General features: G+C 41.7%; 1 protein-coding gene across 1 annotated transcript; it reads left to right on the top strand.

The window, feature by feature from the left end:
• Nucleotides 1-14519: 14519 nt before the first annotated feature.
• On the top strand, nt 14520-17472 carry LOC111607914 (abnormal spindle-like microcephaly-associated protein homolog). Its single transcript, XM_023330091.1, has 7 exons — nt 14520-14597; nt 14685-14876; nt 15620-15812; nt 15884-16038; nt 16639-16815; nt 16889-17061; nt 17321-17472. The coding sequence occupies exons 2-7, from the start codon at nt 14745-14747 to the stop codon at nt 17421-17423; spliced, it is 933 nt and encodes a 310-aa protein (XP_023185859.1). The 5' UTR covers nt 14520-14597; nt 14685-14744; the 3' UTR covers nt 17424-17472.
• The last annotated feature ends 3623 nt before the right edge of the window (nt 17473-21095 follow it).

The raw sequence follows: 21095 nt of genomic DNA, 5'->3' as shown, positions 1-21095 counted from the left end.
TCTCGCCTCCTGCCGATATCTCTCCAGGTCTTGCTTAAGTCCAGAAACGTCACTATGATACCGTTGAGTTCACTATATGAATGTTTGAGCTCAGCCAATTCTTCCTGCAGACGTTTCTCGTTGTCTTGCAGGGACGCGATCTTATGGGACATTTCCAGAAACATCTTGTCCTTTTCAGCTCTCAGGTCTTCTAACCTGGCGCTCTCCGTTTCCAGACTGGAGTCCAGTCTTTGGTTTCCCCGTGTAAAATATCCAAGTGTGCAGGAGCGAAGCTGCCTTGGGGTTTTGCCAGACTCCCGTTCTTGCCTGGAGTCCCATCATCCTGTTGCGGTATTCTCAAATTGGTGAAACATTTCTACCTCAAATCCTTCAGCCAAAATCTGTCGCCGTAAATTACTTGAACCGTCGTTTGGAAAGAGCTTTGCGCACGTCTGAACTGGTCAGTGATATTGCAAGCAATGAAAAATATGCAGAATTGTGTCACATACAATTCTGCAGTTGATGACATCACAGACTGCATCGCCAGTGACATCACAGAGTCTTCCTTTGCTGGCGGTGTGACATCATTCCACCACCAAATATCTCACTCTTCATTCTTGTTTACATTCAAAATAGTCCAGATTCACTGGTTTTTATCCAAACTCATTTCTGTTTTGGGCCAGATCAAAAACCTGAATGTTCATAAAAGGGCCTGTTGCCCAGAACCATATTGATGAAAACCATTAAACTGTTAAAATATCAATAAATAGGTGTTTCAGCATCAATACGTGTTTCTTAAAATAACCTAATATTGAACATCTTTTCACACTAATCAGTTCATCCAGGATTGTTTTTGTGCTTTTTCTGCAATCATCACAGATTTTGTGGCGCTAAGTTAGAAATATCTGTAAGGAATTTTTTACAATATTTGCGCTAACATATGATGTTAAATGTGATCTTTTATTAATCTCTCTATCGGTCATGGACTATAACTTGGCATCAGGTCAGGCTGAGACAGCAGGCACTTGAACCCAAATGTTTATGGACAATTTTGAGAAAAAATGTTAATAAACTCAGAAAACATGTTGATAAAGTCAGAAAACATGAGGGGATCTGTTGATTGTTGTGTGAATTTTGCGGTTATTTGTAAAAACTGGAGGGGCCCATTGCTATGATTTGGAGTCTAGAGGGCCACATAGAAAGCTATGGCGGGCCAGATTTGGCCCTCGGGCCTTGAGTTTGACACACGGGGCATATATGATAATCTATAGAACTTTTTTCAATATCTAAACATTGGGAAGTTATTTTGCTTGTTTAGTCAAACATTTATTTTCTTCTGTATTGTGGAAAAAGAGAGTGGGAAAGAAAATTTATAATAAATCGATGTAAACAATATGAAAAGTAAATATAAAAACTAAAACTATTGATTTATAAATCTTGTTGAAAGTTGGTTAGGATTGATTAAGCCTCGTGTTAATATCAGGCTTAAAACTCAAAAATTGTAAATGAGTGAAGTTGTAATGTACTAGTATTGTGGTTTGTTATTGTTGTCATAGCAACTGCCTGTCAAGATGGCTGTCAGTTAAAACAAAGAATGTTGTAATCTATATTTTCCAGTATGTTTTGTTAGCTTTTTAAAGGCACAATGTACTTCTTATTATAAATAGTTTCTAGTGAGAAAATAAAGTGTGTATTTTTTATCCGGTTTCTACTGTAGAAAACTTTTTCCACATTTTTAATCTTCTAATCAAATTAAATTACACGTTATCACAGAACTGTTCAGTTTAAATATCAATAACTTTCAAGGACTAGAAGCAAAGTTTAGTGCTTTAATTACTGATTAAACACAAAACTAAAGCACCACTTTCACATTTTTTATTGTGAAAACCTCATATCCACATATGTCAACCAAGCAAGAATTTTGCAGCATTAACTTATGTTTTGCGGCGGTCTTTGACCAACTCAGGAACTTCTCTGCACTGATCTCATCATCAATCACAGTGTAATGGATACCCTGGTTTGGTAGCAGGATAAACATGGAGACGCCTTCCTGTTATGGCAGCTGTCTGTTTTCATTCTTCTCTACTTCTCCACGGCGAGATAGAGAACATTTCCTGGATGTTAGACGTTCTGCTGTCGTCCTCCAGGCGGCCTTCAGAGGCCATCATGCACGGACTCAAATTGCAAAAATGCACAAAGCCGCTGCCATCATTCAAGCTAATTTCAGGAGACACAAACAGCAAACAGACTATAAGAGACGATGCTGGGCAGTGACTGTCATACAGCAGAGGTTTAGAGCGCAGAAATGTAAAGAACTTCAGGAAAAGCGTTACCAAGATGTTAGAAGAGCCGTCATCGTTCTTCAGGCTGCATATCGAGGAATAAAGTCCAGACGAATGATCGGAAAAAGGCGAGAGGCTGCCAGCGTCATCCAGAGCGCCTTCAGAGTCCACCGTGAACGGCAACGGTACCTGAAACTGAAATCATCCGCTCTCACGATTCAGAGGAAATATCGAGCCACTTCAGAAGCCAAAGTGATGAAGAACAGATACTCGCTGATGAGGAAGGCTGTCGTCACTCTTCAGAGATGCTGCCGAGCCTGGAAGGAAAACGACAGGTAGCCATAAACCAAGTCGTGTCTAGATTTTAATATCTGGGAGGAATCTAACCAAATTCTGTGATTTTTACTTTGAATTCATGCTGGCTGGTTTCAGGTCCTGGAGGCAGCCCGGGCAGAGCAGAGACTCCATTTTACGGCTGCGGTTTTCCATCACCTGTCAAGAAAACTAGAGCTCATCCCACTTCCCCATGCTGGAGATTTTAGTTTAACAGTAATAATAAATAAAGTTATCTTTAAAATGAATCACTCAAGTGACATCAAGGCCCAACAGTAGACTTAAGTGTCAATAAAGTTAGTTTAACAGTAATAATAAATAAAGTTATCTTTAAAATGAATCACTCAAGTGATATCTAGGCCCAACAGTAGACTTAAGTGTCAATAAAATAAATCTGGTTGTGTGTGTTGTTTTTGTCTCATGCAAACTTTGCTTTAATTTTACTTTTTTCTATCTAATCATAAGAAATCATAGTCAGTCAGAGAGAGTCATTAAACAGGAAAAGCAGGTTTCCTGGAAAAAGAGGAAGTAAGTTCCAGCCTGCAGATTTATAAAAAATAGCTGAGACTATTCCTTATTTTAAATCATGAAAGTTTAAAGAATGAAATCTAAACATTTTGGTAATTTGATAAGATTCAAAGTAAAATACTTATATTAATATTGGTTTACTTGTAATAATATTTACACGAACATTTGTGGGAACACTTACAAGAAAAACAAGTAACTGTAACTTTGGCATCAAATAATTAGAATCATGTATTATTCTTGGTTTCTTTTCAGAAAAACATCTGTAATAACTCACATTAGGATTATAATAAGTATAATTAATAAGTTATGGTTATAAAATCATAAATGAATGATAAATCAGAGAAGCTGAAGAAAATAAATGTGATATAAGTTATGGTTATAAAATTATAAATGAATGCTAAATCAGAGAAGCTAAAGAAAATAAATGTGATATAAATGTGATTTTGACATTGAACTTGAAATGGTGTAAAGGTGTAACTACAATTAAACATCACTGATATGTTGGAGGTAGAGAGTAGGTGAAAGGTGAAAGGCAAGGAACTAACAGGAGAGCAGAGATGATCAACGCCTTATTTAGAGAGTAGGTGAAAGGTTGTGCAGGCAATGGACAGGAGGTTGAGCAACTCTGAGACATTAGCACAGACATCAGGACATAATGTCTGTAAGACAGTGATGGATATGAGATCATCTGTCTAAGCAGACAGCCAATGAAACAAGCCCAGCAACAGTGCTAGCCAAAGAAACCCTATAAAAGGTGAGTGCAAAAGAGGAACCGTTCGTTGGATCCTCCGGGCAGCTTCGAGCCAAGAGATGGACAAAGAACTCTGCAGCTGAAGAAGAGCCGGGGCCACGGAGCCGAAGACTGTCCGGCCATGGGGACCAACCCGTCAGCCCTGCAACCTGTGGCTTCAAATCGCACTTCTCTCATCGGCTGGGTTCAGACCCCAAAGACAAAGATGAAGACAAAGGCAAAGACAAAGAAGAAGAACTGGTGCCTTCCTTCCTGCCAGCACCAAGTCCTGTGTGACCTCACCATCCATGCGGAGAGGAGGCTCATCAGACCTACAGAGATTCCTGCCTTCGCTGATCAACATCTTCCTCCTGCTGCAACACCTTCTTCATCATCAGACCTGCGGAGATCCTGGCCTTCATCGATCAACATCTTCCTCCTGCTGCAACACCTTCTTCATCATCAGACCTGCGGAGATCCTGGCCTTCATCGATCGGCGTCTTCCTCCTGCTGCAGCACCTTCTTCGTCGTCGTGCCAGGTCTGGGGTTCGAGGCGCCAGGCTCCGTCCGTCTCTCTCAAAGGTTCCTTTTTTAGTTTTCAGTGTCAGCAGTAGGGAAAGATAGACTAGATGATTGATTTTACTTATTTGATTATTTCTGCTACTGAATTAAGCTGTACTGACCCTTGCAAAACTGCCTTACTAATAAAATATTTAGCATAAAGAAAATCTAAAAGATGTTGTGGACATTCAGTTAATGAGTCACCTTAAAGTTCTTTGATGGTTGTAAAATAGCTGTGATGTTTGATTCTGGAGAGGAAAAAGTTTAAAATGTTTTTAGGTTGCTGGTAGCCCAAATTTAAAACGTCATCCTTGGGACTCGCCTGAGTCACTAAAACCTACCTGGTTCAATAACAAATGCAAGTTGTAAAATAGAGAACGAGCGACCGTTAACAGGTGTGCTCTGTGAAACTAGTTGGCTGTAGGCTGCTCAGTCTGGCTAATTCACAGGGGGAAGAAGGGTGGGACACCTGGATGTTGGCCGTCAGAAACCAGGCGAATCGTTTCTCGAAACCAGCTTAAACAGAGTTTACTTCAGTTCTGGACAGGGTAAATCCCGGCAGATTTAGGAAACTCAATTAACCCGTTAGATGGAGAGCTGGTAGCACATCTCCCCTCTCAGAAGAGGAAGCAGAGAGTGAGAGAGTAGAGACAGAAAGGAGGGGGGGGGTGTTGCGCAACAACAAGTGGCGCCCAACGTGGGGCTCGACTAACGAAGTAGGAGGGCCCTACCTGCCAAGTCAGTGAAAACAGATGTAAGGATCTGAATAGCTCACTTGGTTTGTTAACTCTTAGGGAATAGAGTTAATGGTGACTGATAAGGCCGTCAGTCACAACCCTTGCAGTAACTGTATGGCATACAGGTGAGGGAAAGCTTCTACTGAGGATAAATGACCGGATCCAGACAGTGAAGCTAGTAGCCAACATAGTCTAGACCCATCCCTGCTCAAGAGCGCAAAGAGAGGCTTTGGGGGATAGACAACTCGAACCGACAGAGAGACGGAGTGATGGATGATCACTTCGAGGAGGAAAATCTGGGGAAGAAACCGGAGGAAGCCGGCCGCCCAGATCGTTTGGAAAAGGAGGAGACCTCAACAGAACTGCATCAACTTTCTACACAGCTACTGTGACTCAGACCTGAAGCAAGGGGGGACGTTGGTTCCAAGAATGAGGAACTGAAACATCAACCCCTGACAAAGGAAAGTTGGCTCAGTCTTGCTGGAGTGGTTCGTGATGTAATGCTGACAAGAAAAGAAAAGACCAGCCAGCAAGCATGCACAAGAAACAGAGAAAAGTATCATCAGCTGACGATGGATGAGGAAGCACACCGCGTCCTCCACTGCAGCCATCGAGAAGACATCCGGCAACAGAGGAACAAACACCAGCAGCTGACATCATCACACAGACGCAGACATGGTTAAAGACATCCTGCTGGACCCGGAGCTTGAAATTGGGCCAGCACAACCCACCAGTAAGAAACCACCGCAAGCGACATCTGAGAAGCCAGGACAACTGGAAGGGACAGTCCACACCGATGGATCCAGAAAGGGGTCCGACCAGTCGGCATACTGGGGATTTATTCTGAAGCAAGACGGCAAAGAGAGATGCCGTCAGAAAGGAAAAGCTCCCGGTAGTGCTCAAGCCGGAGAAGTAACGGCAGTACTGGAAGGATTGCTGGAGCTGGTGAAAAGGAAAATCAAGAGTGCCAGACCCGAGAGAAGCAGCTTGAGAGTGCGAGAGGGAAACAAGTAGCTCATCACAACTTATGGAAGAAGAAAGCAGAACTGAGGCTCCGCCCGAAACTTGAGGTGCAGCGACAAGGCGCACACCTGAGAAGAAGCCCTATGGAGGGGCAAAGATGACGACCTTTCGTGCCACTAAGAAAGGTTGTCTCTGCCGGTGTCGAGGTGGGACAGAACACCTAAGGACAGGTGGTCCTAGAGTAGCACGGGGACCAGGTAGTACGGTGCGTGCATAAGGCCCTCGAATATGCAGGCGTGCTACACCCCCGTGAAGAACTGAGCAAGCAGGACTGCTGGATGTCCCTTCAGCCCATCCGATGCAGCTGTGTGACTTTGAGGTATGTGGTCGATACGCAGGGCACCCAGGGCAGCGGATGGAAGGTTTGTTCATCAAGAGCACAGTCCCATGGGGTTCAGTCTGCATGGACGTAGCAGAGCCAATGGGGACAACAGGAAAGAGAGGTGAGAAGTACCTCTTGGTGCTGATGGACACAGTGACAACTGCTAGAAGAGCAGGTCTTCCCCTGCAGAGGAACTCCGTTCACGTCACAGAAAGCAGGGAGGCGAAGACACTTCTCCTTTTTGCTCAGAGAAGAAAAAGGGAAGTTGCAGCTCAAAGTGTCACTGAAAGCAGGGCAGAGAGTTTGGATTAAAGCTCAAGATCGGCCTGCAACTACGGTGATCAAGCTGAGATTCAACGCCCGAGTTTTTGTAAAGCAAGTACTGAACTTCAACACAGTACTACTGATGAAGAAAGGGGTCCATGAGGAAGCAGTGCTCAAGCCAGTTCTTAGCTACAGCGAACCAGAACATTACGAGAAGATGGCCAGAGAATCAAGCACCATGCCATCCTACAGTAGACTGGCCACTATTACAGGAAGGTTGCCGTTCAAAGAACAACTTCAAGGCTTTGGACTGGGAGGGCCGTGAAGAAATTGGACTATGCTAAAGAAGAACTCCTGTCACAACCTGATGGATTAAAATGGAAAAGGATCATGATTACGTATAAAGCATCATGATGCTTATGCTTTTTGCTTTGCTCTGCTGAACAGCCAGAATTTTTTTTTTTGAGGCCTTCTGTCTCAGCCCATCTTCCCTAAAGAACCATCCCACATCCTGAAGAACTGACAGTTCATCCAGCGAAGGTTCCTGTAGAAGAATCAGAGCGATCCAAGTTTTCTTCGACATTCATCACCTCGTGGGGGAAATCAAAACTCCAAGGAGGGGGTGTCAAGAGAAGTGGAGTTTTGATGACTACACTGAGCCCTCTGTGACAACTGCGGATGAAGAATCTGCATCTTCACATCCCAGACGAACCTCTTCTCTTTCCAGGGGATGAGGACGGCGAACTGCAGGAGGGTGATGGACTCCCAGCATGTGAAAGGTCTGACCTCGTGGAGGGGGTGTCAAGAAAATCCGAGCTCATCCCACTTCCCCATGCTGGAGATTTTAGTTTAACAGTAATAATAAATAAAGTTATCTTTAAAATGAATCACTCAAGTGACATCAAGGCCCAACAGTAGACTTAAGTGTCAATAAAGTTAGTTTAACAGTAATAATAAATAAAGTTATCTTTAAAATGAATCACTCAAGTGATATCTAGGCCCAACAGTAGACTTAAGTGTCAATAAAATAAATCTGGTTGTGTGTGTTGTTTTTGTCTCATGCAAACTTTGCTTTAATTTTACTTTTTTCTATCTAATCATAAGAAATCATAGTCAGTCAGAGAGAGTCATTAAACAGGAAAAGCAGGTTTCCTGGAAAAAGAGGAAGTAAGTTCCAGCCTGCAGATTTATAAAAAATAGCTGAGACTATTCCTTATTTTAAATCATGAAAGTTTAAAGAATGAAATCTAAACATTTTGGTAATTTGATAAGATTCAAAGTAAAATACTTATATTAATATTGGTTTACTTGTAATAATATTTACACGAACATTTGTGGGAACACTTACAAGAAAAACAAGTAACTGTAACTTTGGCATCAAATAATTAGAATCATGTATTATTCTTGGTTTCTTTTCAGAAAAACATCTGTAATAACTCACATTAGGATTATAATAAGTATAATTAATAAGTTATGGTTATAAAATCATAAATGAATGATAAATCAGAGAAGCTGAAGAAAATAAATGTGATATAAGTTATGGTTATAAAATTATAAATGAATGCTAAATCAGAGAAGCTAAAGAAAATAAATGTGATATAAATGTGATTTTGACATTGAACTTGAAATGGTGTAAAAGGTGTAACTGCAATTAAACATCACTGATATGTTGGAGGTAGAGAGTAGGTGAAAGGTGAAAGGCAAGGAACTAACAGGAGAGCAGAGATGATCAACGCCTTATTTAGAGAGTAGGTGAAAGGTTGTGCAGGCAATGGACAGGAGGTTGAGCAACTCTGAGACATTAGCACAGACATCAGGACATAATGTCTGTAAGACAGTGATGGATATGAGATCATCTGTCTAAGCAGACAGCCAATGAAACAAGCCCAGCAACAGTGCTAGCCAAAGAAACCCTATAAAAGGTGAGTGCAAAAGAGGAACCGTTCGTTGGATCCTCCGGGCAGCTTCGAGCCAAGAGATGGACAAAGAACTCTGCAGCTGAAGAAGAGCCGGGGCCACGGAGCCGAAGACTGTCCGGCCATGGGGACCAACCCGTCAGCCCTGCAACCTGTGGCTTCAAATCGCACTTCTCTCATCGGCTGGGTTCAGACCCCAAAGACAAAGATGAAGACAAAGGCAAAGACAAAGAAGAAGAACTGGTGCCTTCCTTCCTGCCAGCACCAAGTCCTGTGTGACCTCACCATCCATGCGGAGAGGAGGCTCATCAGACCTACAGAGATTCCTGCCTTCGCCGATCAACATCTTCCTCCTGCTGCAACACCTTCTTCATCATCAGACCTGCGGAGATCCTGGCCTTCATCGATCGGCGTCTTCCTCCTGCTGCAGCACCTTCTTCGTCGTCGTGCCAGGTCTGGGGTTCGAGGCGCCAGGCTCCGTCCGTCTCTCTCAAAGGTTCCTTTTTTAGTTTTCAGTGTCAGCAGTAGGGAAAGATAGACTAGATGATTGATTTTACTTATTTGATTATTTCTGCTACTGAATTAAGCTGTACTGACCCTTGCAAAACTGCCTTACTAATAAAATATTTAGCATAAAGAAAATCTAAAAGATGTTGTGGACATTCAGTTAATGAGTCACCTTAAAGTTCTTTGATGGTTGTAAAATAGCTGTGATGTTTGATTCTGGAGAGGAAAAAGTTTAAAATGTTTTTAGGTTGCTGGTAGCCCAAATTTAAAACGTCATCCTTGGGACTCGCCTGAGTCACTAAAACCTACCTGGTTCAATAACAAATGCAAGTTGTAAAATAGAGAACGAGCGACCGTTAACAGGTGTGCTCTGTGAAACTAGTTGGCTGTAGGCTGCTCAGTCTGGCTAATTCACAGGGGGAAGAAGGGTGGGACACCTGGATGTTGGCCGTCAGAAACCAGGCGAATCGTTTCTCGAAACCAGCTTAAACAGAGTTTACTTCAGTTCTGGACAGGGTAAATCCCGGCAGATTTAGGAAACTCAATTAACCCGTTAGATGGAGAGCTGGTAGCACATCTCCCCTCTCAGAAGAGGAAGCAGAGAGTGAGAGAGTAGAGACAGAAAGGAGGGGGGGGGTGTTGCGCAACAACAAGTGGCGCCCAACGTGGGGCTCGACTAACGAAGTAGGAGGGCCCTACCTGCCAAGTCAGTGAAAACAGATGTAAGGATCTGAATAGCTCACTTGGTTTGTTAACTCTTAGGGAATAGAGTTAATGGTGACTGATAAGGCCGTCAGTCACAACCCTTGCAGTAACTGTATGGCATACAGGTGAGGGAAAGCTTCTACTGAGGATAAATGACCGGATCCAGACAGTGAAGCTAGTAGCCAACATAGTCTAGACCCATCCCTGCTCAAGAGCGCAAAGAGAGGCTTTGGGGGATAGACAACTCGAACCGACAGAGAGACGGAGTGATGGATGATCACTTCGAGGAGGAAAATCTGGGGAAGAAACCGGAGGAAGCTGGCCGCCCAGATCGTTTGGAAAAGGAGGAGACCTCAACAGAACTGCATCAACTTTCTACACAGCTACTGTGACTCAGACCTGAAGCAAGGGGGGACGTTGGTTCCAAGAATGAGGAACTGAAACATCAACCCCTGACAAAGGAAAGTTGGCTCAGTCTTGCTGGAGTGGTTCGTGATGTAATGCTGACAAGAAAAGAAAAGACCAGCCAGCAAGCATGCACAAGAAACAGAGAAAAGTATCATCAGCTGACGATGGATGAGGAAGCACACCGCGTCCTCCACTGCAGCCATCGAGAAGACATCCGGCAACAGAGGAACAAACACCAGCAGCTGACATCATCACACAGACGCAGACATGGTTAAAGACATCCTGCTGGACCCGGAGCTTGAAATTGGGCCAGCACAACCCACCAGTAAGAAACCACCGCAAGCGACATCTGAGAAGCCAGGACAACTGGAAGGGACAGTCCACACCGATGGATCCAGAAAGGGGTCCGACCAGTCGGCATACTGGGGATTTATTCTGAAGCAAGACGGCAAAGAGAGATGCCGTCAGAAAGGAAAAGCTCTCGGTAGTGCTCAAGCCGGAGAAGTAACGGCAGTACTGGAAGGATTGCTGGAGCTGGTGAAAAGGAAAATCAAGAGTGCCAGACCCGAGAGAAGCAGCTTGAGAGTGCGAGAGGGAAACAAGTAGCTCATCACAACTTATGGAAGAAGAAAGCAGAACTGAGGCTCCGCCCGAAACTTGAGGTGCAGCGACAAGGCGCACACCTGAGAAGAAGCCCTATGGAGGGGCAAAGATGACGACCTTTCGTGCCACTAAGAAAGGTTGTCTCTGCCGGTGTCGAGGTGGGACAGAACACCTAAGGACAGGTGGTCCTAGAGTAGCACGGGGACCAGGTAGTACGGTGCGTGCATAAGGCCCTCGAATATGCAGGCGTGCTACACCCCCGTGAAGAACTGAGCAAGCAGGACTGCTGGATGTCCCTTCAGCCCATCCGATGCAGCTGTGTGACTTTGAGGTATGTGGTCGATACGCAGGGCACCCAGGGCAGCGGATGGAAGGTTTGTTCATCAAGAGCACAGTCCCATGGGGTTCAGTCTGCATGGACGTAGCAGAGCCAATGGGGACAACAGGAAAGAGAGGTGAGAAGTACCTCTTGGTGCTGATGGACACAGTGACAACTGCTAGAAGAGCAGGTCTTCCCCTGCAGAGGAACTCCGTTCACGTCACAGAAAGCAGGGAGGCGAAGACACTTCTCCTTTTTGCTCAGAGAAGAAAAAGGGAAGTTGCAGCTCAAAGTGTCACTGAAAGCAGGGCAGAGAGTTTGGATTAAAGCTCAAGATCGGCCTGCAACTACGGTGATCAAGCTGAGATTCAACGCCCGAGTTTTTGTAAAGCAAGTACTGAACTTCAACACAGTACTACTGATGAAGAAAGGGGTCCATGAGGAAGCAGTGCTCAAGCCAGTTCTTAGCTACAGCGAACCAGAACATTACGAGAAGATGGCCAGAGAATCAAGCACCATGCCATCCTACAGTAGACTGGCCACTATTACAGGAAGGTTGCCGTTCAAAGAACAACTTCAAGGCTTTGGACTGGGAGGGCCGTGAAGAAATTGGACTATGCTAAAGAAGAACTCCTGTCACAACCTGATGGATTAAAATGGAAAAGGATCATGATTACGTATAAAGCATCATGATGCTTATGCTTTTTGCTTTGCTCTGCTGAACAGCCACAATTTTTTTTTTTGAGGCCTTCTGTCTCAGCCCATCTTCCCTAAAGAACCATCCCACATCCTGAAGAACTGACAGTTCATCCAGCGAAGGTTCCTGTAGAAGAATCAGAGCGATCCAAGTTTTCTTCGACATTCATCACCTCGTGGGGGAAATCAAAACTCCAAGGAGGGGGTGTCAAGAGAAGTGGAGTTTTGATGACTACACTGAGCCCTCTGTGACAACTGCGGATGAAGAATCTGCATCTTCACATCCCAGACGAACCTCTTCTCTTTCCAGGGGATGAGGACGGCGAACTGCAGGAGGGTGATGGACTCCCAGCATGTGAAAGGTCTGACCTCGTGGAGGGGGTGTCAAGAAAACTAGAGCTCATCCCACTTCCCCATGCTGGAGATTTTAGTTTAACAGTAATAATAAATAAAGTTATCTTTAAAATGAATCACTCAAGTGACATCAAGGCCCAACAGTAGACTTAAGTGTCAATAAAGTTAGTTTAACAGTAATAATAAATAAAGTTATCTTTAAAATGAATCACTCAAGTGATATCTAGGCCCAACAGTAGACTTAAGTGTCAATAAAATAAATCTGGTTGTGTGTGTTGTTTTTGTCTCATGCAAACTTTGCTTTAATTTTACTTTTTTCTATCTAATCATAAGAAATCATAGTCAGTCAGAGAGAGTCATTAAACAGGAAAAGCAGGTTTCCTGGAAAAAGAGGAAGTAAGTTCCAGCCTGCAGATTTATAAAAAATAGCTGAGACTATTCCTTATTTTAAATCATGAAAGTTTAAAGAATGAAATCTAAACATTTTGGTAATTTGATAAGATTCAAAGTAAAATACTTATATTAATATTGGTTTACTTGTAATAATATTTACACGAACATTTGTGGGAACACTTACAAGAAAAACAAGTAACTGTAACTTTGGCATCAAATAATTAGAATCATGTATTATTCTTGGTTTCTTTTCAGAAAAACATCTGTAATAACTCACATTAGGATTATAATAAGTATAATTAATAAGTTATGGTTATAAAATCATAAATGAATGATAAATCAGAGAAGCTAAAGAAAATAAATGTGATATAAATGTGATTTTGACATTGAACTTGAAATGGTGTAAAAGGTGTAACTGCAATTAAACATCACTGATATGTTGGAGGTAGAGAGTAGGTGAAAGGTGAAAGGCAAGGAACTAACAGGAGAGCAGAGATGATCAACGCCTTATTTAGAGAGTAGGTGAAAGGTTGTGCAGGCAATGGACAGGAGGTTGAGCAACTCTGAGACATTAGCACAGACATCAGGACATAATGTCTGTAAGACAGTGATGGATATGAGATCATCTGTCTAAGCAGACAGCCAATGAAACAAGCCCAGCAACAGTGCTAGCCAAAGAAACCCTATAAAAGGTGAGTGCAAAAGAGGAACCGTTCGTTGGATCCTCCGGGCAGCTTCGAGCCAAGAGATGGACAAAGAACTCTGCAGCTGAAGAAGAGCCGGGGCCACGGAGCCGAAGACTGTCCGGCCATGGGGACCAACCCGTCAGCCCTGCAACCTGTGGCTTCAAATCGCACTTCTCTCATCGGCTGGGTTCAGACCCCAAAGACAAAGATGAAGACAAAGGCAAAGACAAAGAAGAAGAACTGGTGCCTTCCTTCCTGCCAGCACCAAGTCCTGTGTGACCTCACCATCCATGCGGAGAGGAGGCTCATCAGACCTACAGAGATTCCTGCCTTCATCGATCAACATCTTCCTCCTGCTGCAACACCTTCTTCATCATCAGACCTGCGGAGATCCTGGCCTTCATCGATCGGCGTCTTCCTCCTGCTGCAGCACCTTCTTCGTCGTCGTGCCAGGTCTGGGGTTCGAGGCGCCAGGCTCCGTCCGTCTCTCTCAAAGGTTCCTTTTTTAGTTTTCAGTGTCAGCAGTAGGGAAAGATAGACTAGATGATTGATTTTACTTATTTGATTATTTCTGCTACTGAATTAAGCTGTACTGACCCTTGCAAAACTGCCTTACTAATAAAATATTTAGCATAAAGAAAATCTAAAAGATGTTGTGGACATTCAGTTAATGAGTCACCTTAAAGTTCTTTGATGGTTGTAAAATAGCTGTGATGTTTGATTCTGGAGAGGAAAAAGTTTAAAATGTTTTTAGGTTGCTGGTAGCCCAAATTTAAAACGTCATCCTTGGGACTCGCCCGAGTCACTAAAACCTACCTGGTTCAATAACAAATGCAAGTTGTAAAATAGAGAACGAGCGACCGTTAACAGGTGTGCTCTGTGAAACTAGTTGGCTGTAGGCTGCTCAGTCTGGCTAATTCACAGGGGGAAGAAGGGTGGGACACCTGGATGTTGGCCGTCAGAAACCAGGCGAATCGTTTCTCGAAACCAGCTTAAACAGAGTTTACTTCAGTTCTGGACAGGGTAAATCCCGGCAGATTTAGGAAACTCAATTAACCCGTTAGATGGAGAGCTGGTAGCACATCTCCCCTCTCAGAAGAGGAAGCAGAGAGTGAGAGAGTAGAGACAGAAAGGAGGGGGGGGGTGTTGCGCAACAACACACCTCAGGCCATAAAGATCCAACGAGCCCTGAGAGCCCACTGGGCTTTGGAATCAGCAAAAAGACAGATCCAGTCGGTCGTTACCATACAGGTACACCCGGAAACCAGAACCAGTGATGTACTGTTGGGTTTAGGAGCGTAGCACCCGACTATAAACTGTTCTCTGGGCTTTTCTCAGCGTTGGGTTAGAGCGAGGCTGCAGAGGAGACGATATCTGGAGGACAGGAGGAAGGTGGTGATGGTCCAGAGAGTGGTCAGGCGTTGGTTAGCGCGCCGCCACAAAGCCGCCGCCGTCATCCAGGAAGTGACCCGAAAATTCCTCCTGGACAGGCGACAGAAGAGGGCTCAACGAGGAATCGTCAAAGCTCAGGTGAGGCTAAAGCTAACGCTGCCTGTGCCATTAGCTAACGCTACCATTAGCTAAGTCTGTACTTAAGCTGACTGACTAAACTTTGAAGAGCAAATTTACTTGGTCATTTTGGAAGTTTTTAGTTGAATAAAGTTTGACATTTGTGAAATTTTGTTTATCGACTGATACAAACCCTGCAGCTGGTTTGTTTATATTCATGATCTTACTTTAAAGTTTAACTCAGCATTTCCATTTCCTTTTGTTTAGTGTTTTTTAAAAACTTTATAGAGCAAGCAAATACTAAAAAAATAACTAAATTACTGTAAAACCAAACTTAAACAGGGTTTTGCATAATTTCCTTATTGAAAGAATATCGTTCAGTGCATTGACTCTTGGTTTCAGAATGGGTTTTTAACTAGCATTATAGCATTAGCTTCCGCTAAATACCGTTTTGGTGTAGCACTTTAGCATTAGCCAAGCTAATGTTTTGATTTTGCTTTAAGGTTTAACATAACTAACTTATTCAGGTAGCGGTTCCCACCTCGGTAATCTTAAAATACTTTTGTTTTTTTATGTTTAAGATTGTTGTAGTCATTGTGTTTAACATAAAGTGCAACTTTAAGTTAAATATTTTATAAAAACTGTTGAGATAAATCATTAAAAGCCCCAAATTAGGTGATGAATTAGTCTAAATCTCTGGCCAGAACTCCACGGTCCGGTTGACGTATCAGAGGCTCAAACGGCTCCATCCTGTGTCCCTGCAGGCTCTGTGGAGAGGACACCGCTCCCGCATGCTGAGCGACAAACCCAAACTCGTGAAGCTGAGGCTCCGCTTGCGCAAAATCTCTGCTGAAGTACGAGAGGAAGACAAACTGTGCAACAAAACCTCTTCTGCGCTGGAGTATCTCCTCCGATACAAACACTTCTCCTTCATCCTGGAGGCCCTGAAGAACCTCGGTAAGACCAGGACTGGATTGTTTTCGCTCGCTGCTGTCGGCTGAGTGGTGATGGAAACGTTTTTTATGCAGAGGCCGCCACCAGGCTGTCGCCAGAGTGCTGCGAGCGGCTGGTGGGAAGCGACGCCACCGGTGTCATCTTCACGCTGATACGCAGCTGCAACCGGAGCGGACCCTGCATGGAGGTCATCACCTTCTCCGTCCAGATCCTCCTCAACCTCTCCAAGGTACAACTGACGTCTCCGGTTCATAACATCGATGCTTTTCTGACTATGAATATCTTTCATTTTTATACAAATCTCAACTTGTTTACAAAAGCTGATTGAAATTTACCAACTTAATCTTTCAGGTTTTTTTCCCTTAATTTTATTGGTTTTACAAAAACAGGCTCTAGTTGTACTTTTCATAAAGCCCTCCTGTATTGAATCCTTTTTTTGAACTGCGCCCTCTGGTGGCAGATGTTGGTAGTACATGCGGCAAATGCAAATTAAAGACCAACAAGGCTAAAATAAAGTATTTTTGGTGCTTAAAAAATCTCTAATAGTCATACATTAAGTAATAATTAAAGTACTATAAGCTGTTATTAGTGTATCTATCTAACTGTTTCAGGCCTTAAAAGGACGATAAATTGTCCCAGAAGTTTTTGCAATAAACGATAATATTGTCTGACTTTTGTCATCCTGTTTTTGGTAGAAAGAAGAAAAAAATATAAATTATTGAGCTTGTTTTAATTTGTCATGTGATTAATTAATTTATTTAATCAGAGATCAATCAGAGAAGATGGTTCAAATCTAACTATTAACACTCAAATGTGTATTTTCCCTCAGTACCACCTGACCATAGAGGCGGTGTATTCGGTGGAAAACTCCCTGGAAACGCTGCTGGATTTACTGCAGAAATACCGGGAGAAAGCCGGGGACAAGGTGGCCGAAAAGGGCGGCAGCATCTTCACCAAAGCCTGCTTCCTTCTCGCTCTGCTGCTGCAGGACGAGCGCCGCGCTCAGGTCTGAAGCAGACAAAAAAATCTTTCCCACTAATCCTTACGAAAACATTTAAATTTAATCCATTTCCCCTCAGGAGGTGGTGAAGCTGCCTAAAGTTTTGGACCGGATACGCAGCATCTACCGGCTCACCGCGCGGAAACACAAAATGGACGAAGAGCGCAGCATCACCAGGCAGAGAATCAACGCCTCGATCAACGGGAGCTTCTTTGTTCCGCCAACGCCGCGCAAATCCAAACCGCCACCAAAGTAGGCAGCATCTGATCTGTACAAACCCAAACAGGACTTTTGGTTCTGTGGAAACTAAAATGCTGTTTTCTGTGGAGCTAAATTAGTGTCAGAAAGATTCACAAAGCATACAGTAAAATCTGCATGTGTGCAATAAGACGTAATAAGTGTAAAAGAAGATTTGTAAACGTACGACATTATTCGCTGTTCTGTACAACACGATGCAAATCTTACTGTGAATGTTGGGACTAATTTAGCTCCATATTTTTGTGTCGTTCAGGTTTGTACCGGATTGGGTTCTGAGGAAGGACAAACTGAAAGACGTCGTCGATCCCCTCAGGGCGATCCAGATGGTGGCGGAAACGCTCGCCATCGTTTTATAAACAGAAAACCTTCAAGAGTCTTTTTGTTTTCACAGAAAACCTCAGATTTTTAATATTTTTTGTTTTGTTTTTCAATCAAATGATTTGTTTGTAAATACTGAATTTGATCTTTTTTGATAATAAAATTGATCTTGTTTATGTTTTTCCCTTTTCAATATTTTCTTCCTGTTTCGGGAAACTAAAAAATGCCTAAAAACTCATCTTTTCAAATCTTCTTACTCTGCACTGTCTAACTTTCTGATGGTTTATCTTGTTTGTACGGGTTCTTTGTTAATAAATGCGTTTAAATAAAATGTATTAATACTGAGTCATCTACATAAGGTTGTACAGCTAAAACCATCATCTTCACATTTTAGTTATTATTTAGCATATCTTTAGGCAGATGAGTGTTTTTACAGAAGAAAACAAAAAACTTAGTTTTGGGTTTGTTTCTAAGTGTTGTCATGATTAAACACCCTGTCAGTTCTGAGGCTCTGCTGAAAAGTAAATATGAATCTGAAAAGTAGTTCTGAACTTTTTTTCAAATTATTTTTTAGTTTGCAGATTTAGAAACTTTTCCCCCAAAACTTTCAGTTTCAAATTATTTTAGTTTGAAGATTTTTTTTCATTGTAGAAACTTTTTTCAGTTTTAAATCATTTTTTTAGTTTGTTAGCAGATTCACTTTTGGCACAGCGATAAATGCCACATCTGTGTTAGAAGGACACACATTTTAATTGACAAAGGTGGGTTAAGTTAGACATTTCACGTGATGCAACACGCAATAAACCAACAGGAAAACAAACAAATGAGAAAACATGTCAACAGTTTCAAGATTTTTTTTTTAAACTCTTTCAACTCTTTTCAGTCTCAAACTCTTTCAACTCTTTTCAGTCTCAAACTTTCTTTTTTCCATTTCAAGTATTTGTTTTACGTCTCTTTCAGTCTTTTTTCTTAAATAGCTGCTTTACAGTTCTTTTTTTTTCACAATATCAAATTTTTTTTGGCAAAACTTTTTGACCCCAATTTTGCTCCATACCACTGCTGATCTACTTAACAGTCTAGTTTGCTTTAAGTACTAGAACTAGCCAGAAGTGCAGAGTACCCAAATATTGTACTCAAGTGTAGTACTACTTGATATTTTTACTCAGGTAAAATTAAAAACTAGTCATCCAAGAAATGACTCAAGTAAGAGTAAAAAAGTATTTGGTAAAACTTCCCCACACTGGCCAGCTGTTTAGTTCTTGTTAAATCTGATTTTGTTTTTCTCTGTATTTTTATTTTTTGCTGAAATAGATTTTTGATCAAATCAGTTTCTTTGTTTTCTTTGCCACATTTGATTTATTTATTTTTCTGAAATCAGTTTTTTTTCTTCTTTTTTTAAGTTCATTCCTGTTTCTGATTAAATTTGACCAAATCATATTTTGTGTCAACAGTTTGCAACTTGCACTAGCTGGTTAGCCGGTCAGCTGCCTACATACCTTTCTAGGCAGCTACTAAGTAAAAGTAGAACTACTTCAACATATTTTTATTCAAGTAAAAGTAAAAAGTATCCGTCCAAGAAATTACTAAAGTAAAAGTAAAAAGTATTTGGTAAAAAAGTTACTCAAATACTGAGTAACTGATCAAATTATCAATCATTTTAAAATTACATTACCTGGACCAAAATAAAAAGTTAAGTGGAAATTTGGGTATTTTAAGAATGAAAATGACAGCAAATCATATTAGTAACAAAAAATAACAAAATCAGGCAAAATAAAATGTTTCCAAATCATTTTTTTTTCAATAAAAGATTCATGAAACTTTAATAAAAACTGCAGGTGTGTGTCTGTCAGGTGAACTTTGGGTTAAAACCTGTTTGTTTTTCATTCTGTGGGTAGAAAATCCAGACATTTTACTCAAGTAGGAGCAGAAATACTTCATAATAAAATTACTCAAGTAAATGTAATTGAGTAATTGTAACTAGTTACTACCCAACTCTGCCACCAGCTCAGCACATTTGTCTGTTTGCAGATTTCTTTGAAGACATGCTGAACAACTGAGAGCCATGAAAACTCACTTTGCTTAATTAATCTGATTAAAACTTTTATATGTATTTAACACATAAAAGTTTCTCACATTTTGTCTGCGATTTTGCATCGACGTTTCCCATGAGCAGAGGGAGAGGAGGCAGATTTTGAGAACCTGGGATTTTTTTCTGGTTATTTTTTATTTTTCAGCTGACCGGGTTTTGTTGCCTCTGAAGTGGAGTTATTATCTCCCAAACACAAACCCAGATTGAGAAATTGATCCATCTGGGTGGAGAGATTGACCCTCTCTGCTCTCATTCACTGACGGGGAATAATTCGACTTGTTCCACAGGAGAAACGCCCATAAAGATTTCAGCTGAAGCTTTCAGCTTTTTCTTAGCAAGAACTGATGGAAGATGGATAAAAAGGATTCATGCTGGACGTTTGCTTGTTTAGATCAGGAAGAGACGCTGTTTGTTTACTTGGATGCCTCCAGATTAAGGATTAAGTTGCACCTAAAAACCTTCAATTTTCTCAAAAGCTGACAGTGCGCCTTATAATCCAGTGCGCCTTATATATGGACCAATATTGAGCCACAACTGGTCTCATAACTACGGTAAGCAGCCGCCGACTTCATTTCCCCAGTAGAAGAAGAAGCGCGCGGTGCATGCTGGGTTTTGTGTAAAGACCCCAAAATGGCTCCTATTAAGAGACGAGCTTACGACGCAGAGTTTAAGCTCAAGGCGATCAGTGATGCAGTAAAACACGGGAACAGAGCAGCAGCCAGAGAATTTAACATGAACCAATCAATGGTTATAGTGGAAGTGGATATATATTGTGATTGCACTAACGTTTGATTTACCGTAACAGCATCAGGCTGTTTTTTACGTGTTTATTGAATCGAGGAAAAGTTCCCCTCCACTATATGTTACACCTTGCTGTTGTTAAAAGATAAACTGTCACCAAAATACCACGTCACTGACTTTACCTCGGGAAAATAATAAAACAGCTTTTTATTCATATTGGGAATGAAGGGAGTTTTCAGAACGCTGGTTTGTAATTTATTAATAAAGTTTGACTGAAATATCTGACTGTTTTGTTGACATTCCCTTTATCGCAGCTCCATCTAGTGGATGCATAATGTAACCGCAGCCTCTACTGTAGCGTCTATTCTATGCGCCTTATAATGCAGAAAATACGGTAAATGTTTTCAAACTCTTGCAACACCACACTTTAGTTATTATTTAGCATATCTTTAGGCTGATGAGTGTTTTTACAGAAGAAAACAAAAAACTTAGTTTTGGGTTTGTTTCTAAGTGTTGTCATGATTAAACACCCTGTCAGTTCTGAGGCTCTGCTGAAAAGTAAATATGAATCTGAAAAGTAGTTCTGAACTTTTTTTCAAATTATTTTTTAGTTTGCAGATTTAGAAACTTTTCCCCCAAAACTTTCAGTTTCAAATTATTTTAGTTTGAAGATTTTTTTTCATTGTAGAAACTTTTTTCAGTTTTAAATCATTTTTTTAGTTTGTTAGCAGATTCACTTTTGGCACAGCGATAAATGCCACATCTGTGTTAGAAGGACACACATTTTAATTGACAAAGGTGGGTTAAGTTAGACATTTCACGTGATGCAACACGCAATAAACCAACAGGAAAACAAACAAATGAGAAAACATGTCAACAG

This window comes from Xiphophorus maculatus, unplaced genomic scaffold (genome assembly GCF_002775205.1).
Source record: "Xiphophorus maculatus strain JP 163 A unplaced genomic scaffold, X_maculatus-5.0-male Unplaced_Scaffold_BN000186F, whole genome shotgun sequence".
NCBI classification, from domain to species: Eukaryota; Metazoa; Chordata; class Actinopteri; order Cyprinodontiformes; family Poeciliidae; genus Xiphophorus; species Xiphophorus maculatus.
Note: the sequence above shows the minus strand (reverse complement) of the source record. Positions and strands in the feature narration are given on the sequence as shown.

What these genes read in the sequence shown, in the direction of transcription:
- LOC111607914 (XM_023330091.1), top strand. Translation starts at nt 14,745, where the DNA reads ATGGTCCAGAGAGTGGTCAGGCGTTGGTTAGCGCGCCGCCACAAAGCC. An exon ending in GAGGAATCGTCAAAGCTCAG is followed by an intron (nt 14,877 to 15,619) that starts GTGAGGCTAAAG and finishes GTGTCCCTGCAG; the next exon opens with GCTCTGTGGAGAGGACACCG. An exon ending in AGGACGAGCGCCGCGCTCAG is followed by an intron (nt 16,816 to 16,888) that starts GTCTGAAGCAGA and finishes ATTTCCCCTCAG; the next exon opens with GAGGTGGTGAAGCTGCCTAA.